Source organism: Microcaecilia unicolor, chromosome 3 (assembly GCF_901765095.1).
Source record: "Microcaecilia unicolor chromosome 3, aMicUni1.1, whole genome shotgun sequence".
NCBI lineage: Eukaryota > Metazoa > Chordata > Amphibia > Gymnophiona > Siphonopidae > Microcaecilia > Microcaecilia unicolor.
Window position 1 is genome coordinate 15,768,959 of NC_044033.1, and position 15,994 is coordinate 15,784,952.

General features: G+C 42.1%; 1 protein-coding gene across 1 annotated transcript in view; it reads right to left on the reverse strand.

The window, feature by feature from the left end:
- KIF6 (kinesin family member 6) overlaps positions 1 to 15,994 on the reverse strand; it is a 795,359-nt gene that overhangs the window by 490,525 nt on the left and 288,840 nt on the right. Inside the window, exons 8-9 of the mRNA XM_030195774.1 lie at positions 8,598 to 8,741; positions 5,740 to 5,826 (exon numbers count right to left, since the gene is read on the reverse strand). Coding sequence (XP_030051634.1) covers positions 5,740 to 5,826; positions 8,598 to 8,741 — 231 coding nt within the window. The remainder of the gene's footprint in view (positions 1 to 5,739; positions 5,827 to 8,597; positions 8,742 to 15,994) is intronic.

The following is a 15,994-nucleotide window of genomic DNA, read 5'->3' on the forward strand; positions in this document are numbered from 1 at the left end:
GCGCCTTTGCGAGAAAAACGCCATCTCTGATTTGGGTCGAAATATAGGCGTTTTTCTTTTTCGATTATAAGCTGGGTGAGCCTTCTAAAGATGGATGGTGCAAAGTACAGGCAGATTCTGGCGTAAAAGCTGTTCCAGTCTGCATAGATCTGGGAGAAAAATCACTTTTTGGCATGACAAAAACACTAAGCAGAAAGTAAAATCAACAAGAAGAAAGTGAATGCTCTTGAATGGCCCAGTCAAAGCCTAAACCTGAATCTAATAGAAAATCTGCAGCAAGGCTTGAAAATAATCCCAATAGTCCAAAGATAATCCCCACACAACTTGAAAGAAGCTTGAGCTATATGACAGGCTCCAGATCCAGCCCCTAACTGCACAAAAATGTCAACACACACACTACATCTGCTTTGAGCAGGTATAAATGTGTGCATTGCTTATGCATCTACTCTCTTTAATTTAATGCTTATGCTTAATTAATTAATTTGTCCTGTGAAACCTTTTCTTTCTTTCTTCTTCTTTCTTTCTTTCTTTCTTCTTTCTTTCTTTCTTTCTTTCTTCTTTCTTTCTCTCTCTCTCTCTCTCTCTCTCTCTCTCTCTTTTCCTGCCAAGCTCTGATAGAGAGGAGAGGCTGTTTTAAACTGCATAGCACTCAATTGAGGCTCTAAAGTTGCATTTTACATTGCTGAAACTGCTATTATAATTATTGGGAATATTTAGATTTATATCACAAGACGGAAAGTTTTATATTCTAGGGCAATTTTGACAGTTAAATCAATTGAAAATTCTTTGATTAGACTGTACCAATTCTGGTCCTCATCTAGAGAATTGCCTTGATAACAGCAGTTAGCTGACACACTGGGATTTATAATCCCACCCACCCCAGGTTTTTCCACTCATTTATAGACAAACCAAACCTCATTACCTTACTCAATCATACAAAGGCAGTCTTGCAGACTGTTAACCCAACATAGTACACCTGTTCATACCCATTTCAACCAATCAGGATGACTTTTATTCTCTGTAATAATTGTGGTGCTTTAGTTTCAAGGCCAATCATCTGGAGACTTAAAGCTTGCCCTATCTGTCTTCAGCTATCTAGTTTTAAACAAGAGCTCAGTAAAGTAATGCAAGAATTGGATACAATTAAAGCAGCTTCTAGGACTGCACAGAAAAATGGCTTCTCACCACTCCCTCAAAAAATAAAACCACATAAGAACAGATGGGTCACAGTAGGCTCAGGCAGACTTCGTCATGTGACATAGAAGCATCCGCCCGCACAAGAGTTGCCACTAAAGAATTCTTTTGCTCCATTACAGCACTGTAATGCTCCTGAAAATAGAACTGAGGCAGAGGAAAAAAGCAATTGAGTTGGAACAAAAAGACATGAAGGTACCCAAAGTGAAAAGACACCCCCAAATCACTAATGTTGAAACACATACCAAGAAATATAGATGGAAAGCGATGGCCACAAATGCTCGTAGTCTAAGCAATAAAGTTCATGACCTTCAAGCCCTGATGTTGGAGGCAGACTTAGATGTTGTTGCAATCACAGAGACATGGCTCAACGGTTCCCACGAATGGGATACAAGCATACCAGGCTATAATCTATTTAGGAATGATAGAGAGGGTCGTAAAGGTGGAGGAGTAGCTCTGTATGTGAGGAATCATATCATGGCGACTGAAATGACAGGGACCTGGAAAAAAGAAGAAGCAATATGGATCACCTTAAAAAGAGAGGATAGAACCTCGGTCCACGTGGGTGTTGTCTACAGACCCCCGACACAATTAGAGGAACTAGATAAAGATCTGATCGCAGATATTCAAAAATTAGGAAAGAAAAAAGAGGTTCTGTTGATGGGAGATTTCAATTTGCCGGATGTAGATTGGAAGGTTCCGTCTGCCAAATCGGAAAGAAGCAGAGAGATCGTGGATGCTTTCCAAAGTGCTCTGCCCAGACAGATGGTGACGGAACCCACGAGGGACGGAGCGATGCTGGATCTGGTGCTCACAAATGGGGATAGTGTGTCAAATGTCCGAGTGAGTGCACACCTGGGAAGCAGTGACCATCAAACGGTTTGGTTTGATATAACTGCTGAAGTGGAGGGCAGCCACTCTAGACTCAAAGTCCTGGATTTCAAGCGTGCTGACTTTAGTAAAATGGGGGAATACCTGAGGAAGGAGATGATGGGCTGGGAGGACGTACATGAAGTGGAAGGGCAGTGGTCCAGGCTGAAAGAAGTAATAAATAGGGCCACAGACCTTTATGTAAGGAGAGTAAATAAAAGCAAGAGAAAAAGGAAACCGATATGGTTCTCCAAGCAAGTGGCTGAGAAAATAAAGGCTAAATAGTTAGCATTCCAGAAATATAGAAAATCTCAAGAAGAGGAACACGGGGAGGAATACCGGATGAAACTGAAAGAAGCCAAGAGAGAAGTAAGTCTGGCGAAGGCGCAAGTGGAAGAACAAATGGCTAGAAATGTAAGGAGGAGCGACAAAAATTTCTTCAGATATATTAGTGAAAGAAGAATGACTAAAAAGGGAATTGTGAGACTAAAAGATACAGCGAACCGCTATGTAGATAATGATGAAGAAAAGGCCAATTTGCTAAATAGATACTTTTGTTCGGTTTTCACTGAAGAAAATCCTGGAGAAGGACCGCGAGGGACTGGCAAAAGTACACCTGAGAATGGAATGGATATAGCATCGTTCATGGAAGAGAGTGTGTATCAACAACTTGGAAAGCTAAAGGTGGACAAAGCCATGGGACCGGACGGGATCCACCCCAGAATATTGAGGGAGCTCAGAGAGGTTCTGGCGGGTCCTCTTAAAGATGTTTAATAAATCCTTGGAGACGGGAGAGGTTTCGAGGGACTGGAGAACGGCGGAGGTGGTACCTCTTCACAAAAGTGGTGATAGGGAAGAAGCTGGAAACTACAGGCCGGTAAGCCTCACTTCGGTTATTGGAAAAGTAATGGAAGCCATGCTGAAGGAAAGGATAGTGAATTTCCTGGAAGCCAATAAGTTGCAAGATCTGAGACAACATGGTTTTACCAGAGGGAAATCGTGCCAAACGAATCTCATTGAATTCTTTGATTGGGTAACTGGAGAATTGAATCATCGACGTGCTATAGACGTAATCTACTTAGATTTTAGCAAAGCTTTTGACACGGTTCCCCACAGGAGGCTCTTAAATAAACTAGATGGGCTGAAGATAGGTCCCGAAGTGGTGAACTGGATTAGGAACTGGTTGACGGACAGACGACCGAGGGTGGTGGTAAATGGAGTTCGCTCGGAGGAGGGCAAGGTGAGTTGTGGAGTGCCTCAGGGATCGGTGCTGGGGCCGATTCTGTTCAATATATTTGTGAGTGACATTGCCGAAGGGTTAGAAGGTAAAGTTTGCCTATTTGTGGATCATACTAAGATTTGCAACAGAGTGGACACCCGGGAGGGATTGGAAAGCATGAAAAGGGATCTGAGGAAGCTAGAAGAATGGTCTAAGGTTTGGCAATTAAAATTCAATGCGAAGAAATGCAAAGTGATGCATTTAGGGAGTAGTAACCCATGAGAGACTTATGTGTTAGGCGGGGAGAGTCTGAAAGGTACTGAGGGGGAGAGGGATCTTGGGGTGATAGTATCCGAGGATCTGAAGCCGATGAAACAGTGTGACAAGGCGGTGGCCGTAGCGAGAAGGTTGCTAGGCTGTATAGAGAGAGGTGTGATCAGCAGAAGAAAGGAAGTGTTGATGCCCCTGTACAAGTCATTGGTGAGGCCCCACCTGGAGTATTGTGTTCAGTTTTGGAGGCCGTACCTTGCGAAGGATGTTAAAAAAATGGAAGCGGTGCAAAGAAAAGCTACGAGAATGGTATGGGATTTGCGTTCCAAGACGTATGATCAGAGACTTGCTGACCTGAACATGTATACCCTGGAGGAAGGAGGAACAGGGGTGATATGATACAGACGTTCAAATACTTAAAAGGTATTAATCCACAAAAAAATCTTTTCCGGAGATGGGAAGGTGGTAGAACTAGAGGACATGAAATGAGATTGAAGGGGGGCAGACTCAAAAAAGATGTCAGGAAGTATTTTTTCACGGAGAGGGTGGTGGATGCTTGGAATGCCCTCCCGCGGGAGGTGGTGGAGATGAAAACGGTAACGGAATTCAAACATGCGTGGGATATGCATAAAGGAATGCTGTGCAGTAGGAATGGATCCTCAGAAGCTTAGCCAAAATTGGGTGGCGGAGCAGGTGGGGGAAGAGAGGTGGTGGTTGGGAGGCGAGGATAGTGGAGGGCAGACTTATACGGTCTGTGCCAGAGCCGGTGATGGGAGGCGGGACTGGTGGTTGGGAGGCGGGAAATACTGCTGGGCAGACTTGTACGGTATGTGCCCTGAAAAAGGCAGGTACAAATCAAGGTAAGGTAAACACATATGAGTTTATCTTGTTGGGCAGACTGGATGGACCATGCAGGTCTTTTTCTGCCGTCATCTACTATGTTACTATGTTACTATGTTACTCAACTGTTTTATAAACTACGTACATACATTGAAAATATGCCCCCACGAATGCCTACACATGGAGCATGAGTAAGTACGAATGTGATTTTAGAAAGGATGTTTACGTCGGAAAAGGGATATCCAAGACAGTACATCTACAATGGTGCCAGAATACGTCCAGAATGAGCAGCCATTTCACAACCTTGAATGACAAAACTATGGATGTAGCTAAACCGGAACATGGATATCAACATGAGCACCCACGTTCTAAAATGGTCACACAGATGTCCATATGCTAGGACCTGAACATTAATGGCAGCCATTGTCATACTATGAACGTCAATCTTACCTGAACCTGTGCCAAAACCTTGTTTTCCTTGGGGGGGGGTGGCATTCAAGGGGGAATTAAAGGGATGACAGTCTGAATACCTCTAGTCTGAATACCTCCAGTGCAGCAATTCACTCTGCACATCTTTTGGTAACCTGGACGATACCAAAAGAAGGTCCAGATACCAACACCCATCTTTATAGACACAGGCATTTAGTCCTCTTCTGTAATACGGACTGGCTGGAGCATGGACGTCTGAGTGTCAGCCCCACCCCTAGTCCTGCCCACAACACGCCTCCTTGTCATTTGGATGTTCTATTTGTTCAGTCAGTCCTAGCCAAGCAATGTAAAATTGGAATTTGGAAATTCCTGCATTTTGGACATCCAAATGCTGGATGTCAAAAACATGAATAGCGTTTCTAAAATAACCACCGCTGTGCCATCTTCACAGCGCATACATTTACCACCACACAAACTAAAAAAAGGACGTTTCAGTATGCAACAAAGACTTTGCATGTGGAAAAACCTTTCTAAAATTATTCTCTAGCATAATATAATATATAATTTAATTTTCATTCTTAATGAAATGATTCTGGAACAAGAAGATTAATGCCTTATAGGTAGCTGAGTCACTGCCATGATCAGCCTGATTTCCCAACCATGGCTTTCTCCAGAACAGAGAAGCAGAAGAATATGGTTCTTATTTAAAGGCCTCTACGCTTTTCCCCTTATATTTACAGCATTTAACAGGGGGATGCGAACTGTAATTGTCACCATACAGCCAACTAAAACAGCTGCAGCCTTGCCAAAATCTGAGATACAAAACAGACAAGTCATTAGAGAATGTATCTGCTCATTTATACTGTATCTTATTTCACTGGAATTTTAATTGTTCATCAAGAAAACATGAATCTTACCAGCCTGGGGTCTATTTCTTCATTAAGGACAGCCTCATTTTTGATAACGGCAACTCTCTGCGCAAATCTACAGGTCGATATTGATTCCTAGAAAGACAACATTTCTCTTTAGGATGCTACTGGGATTGGTTATGGTGGCCTTTGTCTCATAAGGCATAACAACATTGCTTTAAACACCCATCTGGTTTCATTCTTTCATCAATGTCAGCATTAATTCTAACACATATAAAACTAGTGAGTACTAGAGCATTTTACTTATATATTCAGATAGAATTCAAATTCTGCATCAAAACTGTATAACACAGGTAGACAATTTTTTTTGGTCTAAAGGCCATGTTGGGAATTGTGACTGGATGGGGGGGGGGAGTGCAGTCTGCTGTCCCAGGAGACCTAAGCCCGGGACATCTGAGTCATAGGAACCCCCCTAACCTAAGACTTCAAAGTATGAGGGGCTCTTTGATTCAGAGCCCCTGGGTGGTCCTGAAATTCCTGATGGCCTAGAAGGGGAAGGGAATGGGACTTGATACACTGCCTTTCTGTGGTTTTTTGCAACTACATTCAAAGTGGGCAATGGAGGGTTAAGTGACTTGCCCAGAATCACAAGGAGCTAAAGTGGGAATCAAACCCAGTTCCCCAGGATCAAGGTCCGCTGGGAACTGGGACTACTCCTCCACTCCACTCCATGTACTAATTCTTCCTCCCCATGACTGAACCCCATGTGAGAAAGCCTTGCTGTCCCAGGGGACCTTAATGCCCTGAATTCCTTGTATCTAGCCCACCGTAGGCTTCACCTCATCAAGTGCCATTCTCCTAGTGGCCCACCTTACCTCCTGGGGAAAAATGTTCTGTATCCAAGCTGTCCCTGACTTCCTAATGAGTTAATGCCTCTTAATAACCTACCAATCCCATATTAAGTCTGGGCCACACCCTCTTCCAAGCCCCCACCACCCTCGATGCTAATCCCTCCCCAGTGTAATAAAAAAACCCCACAGGCACTTTTTGAAGGCATCCTACAGCAGCTATCTTAAGAATGATGGTACATAGTGCTGGGTGCTAAGATATGTCATTTTAGGCATGTTTCTGTCCCTACAGTCAATCTTCGTTTGGAGTGAGCTGGGTCTTGGGGTAGGGAGGAGAGATGGGGCATGCCCAGAGCAATTTTTTTTTTTTAATGGGGCTGGACTGGCATTTAGGAGGGGTGCGGTGCAGATTTTGTGTCTCCAGTTCAGGGGCTGGAGAGGAGAGTTTATTTATCATTTAGTTATTACATTTGTACCTCACATTTTCCCACCTATTTGCAGGTTCAATGTGGCTTACATAGTACCGGAGAGGCGTTCGCCAAGTCGGTTGATAACAAATACAAGGTTATATTGTGGTCGAATAAGGTAGATGTGTAACAGGCACTATGAGGGTCAAGGGAGTGAAGATTGTATGTTGTCCAGTACAGTCACTGGTTATGCTGTGTTGCTGGGTGTGGGGATTTACGGTGGGTTGGTGGGGTAAGCCTTTTTGAAGAGGTTGGTTTTTAGTGATTTCCTGAAGTTTAGGTGGTCATGGATTGTTTTCACGGCTTTTGGGAGTCCATTCCATAGTTGTGCACTTATGTAGGAGAAGCAGGACTGGTAAGTTGTTTTGTATTTAAGTCTTTTACAATTTGGGTAATGTAGGTTTCCACATTGAATAGAACATTTTTTTTTATTACGGAGTTTACTTGGTTCTCGAGGGTAAGGTTGCCGTCCATTGTGACGCCGAGTATTTTTAGGCTGTCTGAGGTAGGAAGGATGTGTCCTGGAGTGTTTATGGTTGTGGGTTTGTACTGATTATGTTGAGATAAGCGGATGAGGCAGTGTGTTTTTTCAGTGTTCAGTTTCAGTTTGAATGAATTTGCCCAAGAGTCCATGATGTTCAGGCCGTCATTGATTTCATTGGTTATTTCTGTTAAGCTATGTCTGAAGCGGATGTAGCTTGTAACATCATCTGCATTGATGAACGGGTTGAGGCCTCGATTTGATAGGGACTTTGCCAGTGGGATCATCATTATGTTGAAGAGTATTGGTGATAAAGGTGATCCTTGAGATACTCCGCAGGCTGCTTTCCACGGTGGTGAGATGTTTGAGTTTGATTTTACTTGGTATGTTCTGGTGGTTAAGGATTATTAGCCCATTAGGGAAGTGCTGGAAATCCACAAAGAGCCCAGACCCAACATTTTTAAACTCAGGCTTTAGCATCAATTTTGCTTAAACACAGATTTTTTCAACGCCCACTGAATTAGGATATTGTTAGCTTACTGCAGCAGGCACTGCAGTGCTTTTTAAAACAATTTTTAAAATGTGTATGTAAATGAAAATACATGCTAAAAATGAGTGTAAATATTTAGCCTCATTTTATTGTCCCAGGGCTATTTGTTTTTTGTTACATTTGTACCCCGCGCTTTCCCACTCATGGCAGGCTCAATGCAGCTTACATTGGGCAATGGAGGTTAAGTGACTTGCCTAGAGTCACAAGGAGCTGCCTGTGCCTGAAGTGGGAATTGAACTCAGTTTCTCAGTTCCCCAGGACCAAAGTGCACCACCCTAACCACTAGGCCACTTCTCCACTCCACTGGCTAGCCCAAAATTCTTGGAAATAAAACTTAAGAGCAATACATGAAAACACAATTTATAATCAACAATTAGAAGGTTGAATCAAATTCCTCTCTAGTAGAAGTACCACTGGTCAGTCTAAAAACAACAGTACATTAGCTGTGGATGAGACTATAACCTGGACTCACAGTGATAGGCTTATGAAGATTATGGCTATGGCTTATTTAAATTTCCTTTACCAGATTAGTCACTTATTATCATGTAAGGTTTACATACATCTATGTTCTTCTTGTCCACAGATAACGTTGCAATCATGGTGGTCATGCAATTTCCTCCAAGACTGTCCCTTAGTACAGAGGTCATCATAGAGTTCCTGTAAGGGATATGAGACCGATGTTTTTCTGCCAAAGCAATTATGACCTGTGAAAACACAAAACAAAAGCAATATAGCAACTGATTAGCATATAGGACTGAGAAACTGAAAACCTCAGTGAGATTCTTAACCTTGAATAGGTAACTTAACTTCCTTGTGCTCAATTTTAGGCCTAAATTTATTGACTGTATTAACCTGCTAATGTGCACTATTGAACACTGGCATGTGTTAACATAATTTAATGCAGTGCGCCTTGTTTTTAGTTTGTTGAAATCTGATCATATTTCAACTCACTTAAAGCAGTTCAGATGGCCACCAATTGCATTGAGTGAAATTTAAATTGTTGATGTTGATTCACCATGTTTTGTTTCATGACACTACTGTGTATTTGAAGAATGTTATTCAGCAATATGCTCCACAGAGACAGTTGTGGTCAATGAATGCTGGACATTTAGTTGTGCTCCCCTTTGAATCACTTTTGTCTAGATGTGACTAGAAAAGGATTCTTCTCCATTGCTGAGCCTTTCAAATGGAATCGTTTGGCAGCTGGATTGAAACATGATTCCCATTTGTTGGTATCTAAGCATAAATTGAAGGAGTCTGGCTTTTTATGCAAATGCTGGTCAAATCTAAGGTTGTGTTTCAGACATTCCTGTTGTCTGCTTATAAACTATGAAGTAGTTTGAATTTGAACTGTTCTGTTATGATTTGCTTTATATGTTTTCAGTATTTTTTAATGAGTATATATATATTGCACCTCACCTTGGATAAGGGTAGGTTAAAAATAATACATCTAAAACTAGTAAAAATACCCCATTGCCAATAATACAACTTGCATTAAATAACTGAATTATTACATTAATGCATATTAATAAATCGTGTCCTTAGACTAGATAGTGACATGTGAAGTATCTTGTATGTACCTAGGCGGTATTAAAGGGTAACTTTAAATGCATTTCTCTGGGTTTATCAGTGCTTTATGAACATAAGTAAGCTTTTATAAAATAGGGCTCGGGAGGGTTTAACATACTGAATAAAATATGTGTGCATGCAAGTACATATAGAATAAGCCGGGAACTGTGTATGTACTAAATAAATGCTGTGAACATGTGTGGATACTTTCCATGGGGCAATCATGTGTGCACACTTTCCCTTATAAAATCTGTGTTACTTATCTGCATACTCTGTTATTAGTTCTTCAAAACAATTTATTTTCCACTACTTACTAGTAGTTCCAAGCGGTTATTATTAATGTAGGTGTCAGCAACCTTTACATATCTTTGTATGTACATTGCTAAAAGACTTCACCCATTCTGACAAACAGCGCTGTATCACTCTCATTCCCCAGGATCACCACTAGGTCCCTATATATGTTAGATTACAATTGAAAAACAGCCCTCTTCATCATCAAGTTCATTGAAACTGAAAGGAAAATACTGTTAAAAGCACCTTCCAACTAAACAGCACTCTAATATGCTTAACAATTTAATGCTTTTGAAATATCTACTTTTGGGAAGGATCATCTGGGAGCACCCTTTAACATCTGGAATACATTACATCATTCATGAGAAACATGAATAGAAAGACTAGTGCTATCATGATTACTCAATTACAGGTGGGCAAACAAGCAGAAGCAGATGAGGACTTGAAAATGGTCAACCAGAGAATCGATGGGGGAACAGAATTTACTTCATTTCTCCTAGCTTGTAGGTCTGCATACCAACCATCCCACTTTCATAAATATGAATATAAGCTAAATAGGGCACTAATTTGTGGTAGATTGTCCTAATGAATACTTGTAATAAAAGCAAGCTAAATAAACCAGGCAGGTATATAATTTGGATAAACTAATAATAAAGTAATAAAACCCCAGTAAATCTCTGACTTGCCCAGATTGCTAGAGGTCACGGCAACTGCAGTGTGCAGGAGCGTGAGGGAATCACTTCTACCCAGATGACAAATAGACCACTATGGATTTCAAAAGTATGCTTGGGGCCTACAGGGTGGAGTGGCCATATTGGGGGCTGGAAGACAATGGGGGAGACAGGAGCAGGGCTTTTTTTGTTGGGTTACTTGGGGGTCCTGAGTACCGGCACCTTTTGCATTGTCTACTACAATTGACTCATAGTCCCCATGTTTATGTGAAAGAGCTCAGGCCCTACACATTAATTCTGCCTTGTCATAGATTCTGTGACTGGTTGCAGGGGGCCTGATCATTGTGGGGTGGGTCCCTCAGTGATCCCTCACCCCTGAAGGGTGGCCTGGCATTTGAGTACCGGCACCTTTTACGTTAGAAAAAACGCACTGGGCAGGAGTGAAGGGAATCAGATCAGGTGTGGGCCTTTTGACCCGGGAGGGAGGAAGGGATTGAAAATGAGGGTGGGTCATGTCATGGTGGGGGGATTTTGTTGTTGGGGGAGCCGGAAGGGGGGGGGGTCAGATTGCATTGGAGCGGTCAGGAGAGAGAGGAGATGAACGGCCACCGTTGATCGCGGTCGGTTGAAGAGCTCTCGAGAAGAGTAGACACCTGACAGCCAAAGTTAAGTTCTGTTTGATTAGATTTTTGAGCTGTTATATCTTTGAAAAACAATAGAAACCTGACAGTCAAGTTATATTGAGCCATAAATTTTGATAGGCTGTCCTCACCAACTAAGGAGGCTTTTGCCGATGATAAAAAAGTCCTGCTCCTGTATGACTGTCAATTAATATTAGCAGCTTCTCAAGGCTTTTCCTCCTAAAAATCCACTGTGCCTGTGCAAATTGTAAAAGAGAACCCTCTACTATATGTTGTATATTCTTATCAATCTGGGTGTCTCTTCCACTTTCAGAAACATTAGTACTTAGCCACTAGTACTGAAAATAGAAAATCGGCCATTTTCCAGCAATGGCAAAAAGTGGTCTTTGCACGCAGGAGACCCATGTAAGGGCGCTAAGGACACTTTTTGCCGCAACTTTGTAAAAGGGCCCCTAGGTCAGTGGTTTCCAAGCTATGATATGCTGGTATCAGTTTTGGAGGCCGTATCTTGCTAAGGATGTAAAAAGAATTGAAGCGGTGCAAAGAAAAGCTATAAGAATGGTATGGGATTTGCATTACAAGACATATGAGGAGAGACTTGCTGACCTGAACATGTATACCCTGGAGGAAAGGAGAAACAGGGGTGATATGATACAGACGTTCAAATATTTGAAAGGTATTAATCCGTAAACAAACCTTTTCCTGGGAAGGCGGTAGAACTAGAGGACATGAAATGAGATTGAAGGGGGGCAGACTCAAGAAAAATGTCAGGAAGTATTTTTGGTAGATACTTGGAATGCCCTCCCGCGGGAGGTGGTGGAGATGAAAACGGTAACGGAATTCAAACATGCGTGGGATAAACATAAAGGAATCCTGTTCAGAAGGAATGGATCCTCAGAAGCTTAGCCGAGATTGGGTGGCAGAGCCGGTGGGGGGAGGCAGGGCTGGTGGTTGGGAGGCCGGGCTAGTGCTGGGCAGACTTCTATGGTCTGTGCCCTGAAAATGGCAGATATAAATCAAGGTAAGGTATACACAAAAAGTAGCACATATGAGTTTATCTTGTTGGGCAGACTAATGAACCGTGCAGGTCTTTTTCTGCCGTCATCTACTATGTTACTCACATTATTGTACTTAGAAAATCTACCTCTAAGTGTTGTCTGGTGAATATTGGGCAATGACCAATGAGCAGTACTGTAAGTAGAGGCTCTGACATTGCAACTTGCTCTTTCCCCACAGGAGGCCACTGCGGTGCTTATCTTAAAGGCAGGAGGAGTTTGAGAGCAATTTGGTGGACTAGAGGCCACGAATACTGAGGACCAGATGGGAATGAGTAAGATGACAGTTCTGGTCAGCAGTCTGCTATATAACAAATCCCCCTCATAACAAATGCATCGGTATACAGATTGCTTATTATATACATATATAAAACAGACTCAGAGGTAATTAACTCAATGTCACAGACAACACGCTTGACATGTAATACTGCACAGCTGTATCCAAACTGACACCATACCCCAAAATGCACATCACGCTTCTGTTTCTTAGAAATAAGCAAACTTGGGATGTATATTTTGAAGTTGCCAAAACAAGGCTTTAATTGAAAAAAATCCATGTACTGAAAATGATCTTTGGATTGGACTCAAGTGCTGTCGTACTTTGGTGCAATTAAGAAATTATTTGATCTCAGAATGAGGATGTACAAGTCTCATTGCAAAGGAAACCTTAATGCAGTCTCACACATTGATGGGCTTTATTCTTCATTTTAATATCCTTAGAGAATAACAATATTTGCTGAACTTTATTTAAGATAACCTAGTGGTTAGGGTGGTGGACTCTGGTCCTGGGAAACTGAGAAACTGAGTTTGATTCCCACTTCAGGCACAGCTCCTTGTGACTCTGGGCAAGTCACTTAACCCTCCATTGCCCCAGGTACAAATAAGTACCTGTATATGTAAGCCGCATTGAGCCTGCCATGAGTGGGAAAGCGCGGGGTACAAATGTAACTAAAATAAATAAATATACGTTAAGAACAGAACAATGAACTTCCACACGCATATTAAGGCTTTTTACCTCTTATTCTACTGTTGTTTTACAGAAGGTGAAAGAATTTTTCAACTGTTAATTAAACCTTTTGTCACACTATATGGAGGCCCTTTTACAAAGAGGCAGTAAATAACGTGTGCTTACCGCATGCTATAAAAGGTACTACCATGGGATGTGTTCAGACGTCCAGCGGTAATTCTGGGATCAGCGCATGTTATCCAAGCAGTAAAAAACTAGGTTTTATTTTTAACGTGTAGGGGGGGGGGGCATGTTTGGAGATGGAGAGTAGTCATATCCTGCAGAGTGGGGTTAGCATGTGATCCCTTACTACCTAGTAAATAGGTGGTGGTAAGGACTCGCGCGCTAATTGGGAAATTAGCGTATGTCCATTAATGGGGAAATAGAAACTGTGGCCATTTTACAGCCATGTTAAAAGTGATCTTTATCGCACAAGAAACCCAAACGCTAGAAATAGTGCCAGCCACTTTTTAGTGCGACTTAGTAAAACGGAGTGGAGGAGTGGCCTAGTGGTTAGGGTGGTGGACTTTGGTTCTGGGGAACTGAGAAACTGAGTTCAATTCCCACTTCAGGCACAGCCAACTCCTTGTGACTCTGGGCAAGTTACTTAACCCTCCATTGCCCCATGTAAGCTGCATTGAGCCTGCCATGAGTGGGAAAGCACAGGGTACAAATGTAACAAAAAAATATATATATATATTTTCCCTGTTAAGATATATCTTCATTTATTCCACTGAAATTCCCAGGAAATATGGTAAGAGTTAAAAACTCATGCTGTTGGGAGGTGATACCTGGTGGTATCTGTGTGGCTGGTGGCTTCTCCTTTGCTGAATACCATCAGGCAAAGGGTGAGCTGACTCCCACTTTGGGACATCTAGTGCCATGAGCATCTGGCATCCCTGAGGACATCTGCTGACGTCACTAGGGGGCTTCAACTGTTTGAAATTACTGGCGCTCCTGTGGCGTGTGGCCATAGGTGCGTGCCCCTGCCCCTTGGGAGCCTCTTGGAGCAAACAAGAGCATTGAGGAGTGTCCAGCTAGTGAGAAATGGGGAAGTGAAAAATTAAGCCCAAGACATCTACTCCTACAGCTGGACCATTGGACAAACACTTGCTGCCTTCCGGAACATCAGCATCTCAGGTACTGTCTCCAACTGGGATGTCCTTATCATCTCCAGAATGTACTCCCTCTCCTCCACCTGTCGAGATGGGGTATCCCAAGTAGTTTCCCCTTCCCAAATTGAAACTCCTTCTGATACTCAAATATCAGTTGTGTCCTTTACTAAAGATCCATCTGCACTTCCATCAATGAGTCTTTTTTCGGAATCTTATGTAGATAGGGACAAGCAGGGCACTACTTTGAGAGATTTATGGGAGTCAAATTTACAGATGGAGGGTTTACTCAAAAAATGCTGTTTCTCAAACTATTACTTTCTCACAAGAAGTAGTACAAAAATTGGTGAATGTAGATTCAAATATCTCTATATTAGAAAAAAAAGTCAGTGGCAGCAGAGAAACAGGTTTCCTCCCTCCAAGCTTTCTCAGCATTACAGGTGAAAGATTCATACTTTATGCATATAAAATTAGAGATGATTGAGAATGCCAGTAGAGGTAGGAATGTAGGAATCTGCGTTTGTTAAATTTTCCATGTATTTACATGTTCTTGCCAGAGATACTCTTTGGAAAGTATCTTAAAGAGATTCTTGGTATGTCAGTAGCAGATACACTTACTACTATACTTGTTATTATTTGTCTGATCGGAAGAAGATCCAAAGCGACTAACAGGGGGGGGGGGGGGGGGGCGATCGACTAGAAACATCTGAGATAGATCTGACTGTTTTCTTAGAAGATTTGCAGGATGTGATCAAAGATTGTTCAACTCTGCTCATCACTTTGGCTCCTCATACTGATAAAACTTTGATAATGAAGAAATAGTTTTCAAAAAAAGAAGCTACGTTTTGTGGAGCAAAGATTTGAATTTTTCCAGATGTTTCACGTGCAACTCAACTCAGGTGTAAAGCTTTTTTGGCTTTAAAGCCAAAAGTTCTTGCACTAGGAGTTAGCTACCTTTTTCCTGAAATTTCTATACAAATATATTTTGACTTATCAAGGTTAAGAATTCATTTTTTGGGATTCTTTGCAATTAGAGCAATTTTTGAAAGACTGAGAAACAGATATTTTAGGGTTTGAATTGAGGGGGTAAGCAAACATGTGGACAATGGGGAGCCGGTTGACATTGTATATCTGGATTTTCAGAAGGCGTTTGACAAAGTGCCGCACGAAAGACTCCTGAAGAAATTGCAGAGTCATGGAATCGGAGGTAGGGTATTATTATGGATTAAGAACTGGTTGAAAGATAGGAAGCAGAGAGTAGGATTGCGTGGCCAGTATTCTCAGTGGAGGAGGGTAGTTAGTGGGGTCCCGCAGGGGTCTGTGCTGGGTCCGTTGCTTTTTAATGTATTTATAAATGACCTAGAGATGGGAATAACTAGTGAGGTAATTAAATTCGCCGATGACACAAAATTATTCAGGGTCGTCAAGTCGCAGGAGGAATGTGAACGATTACAGGAGGACCTTGCGAGACTGGGAGAATGGGCGTGCAAGTGGCAGATGAAGTTCAATGTTGACAAGTGCAAAGTGATGCATGTGGGTAAGAGGAACCCGAATTATAGCTACGTCTTGCAAGGTTCCGCGTTAGGAGTTACGGATCAAGAAAGGGATCTGG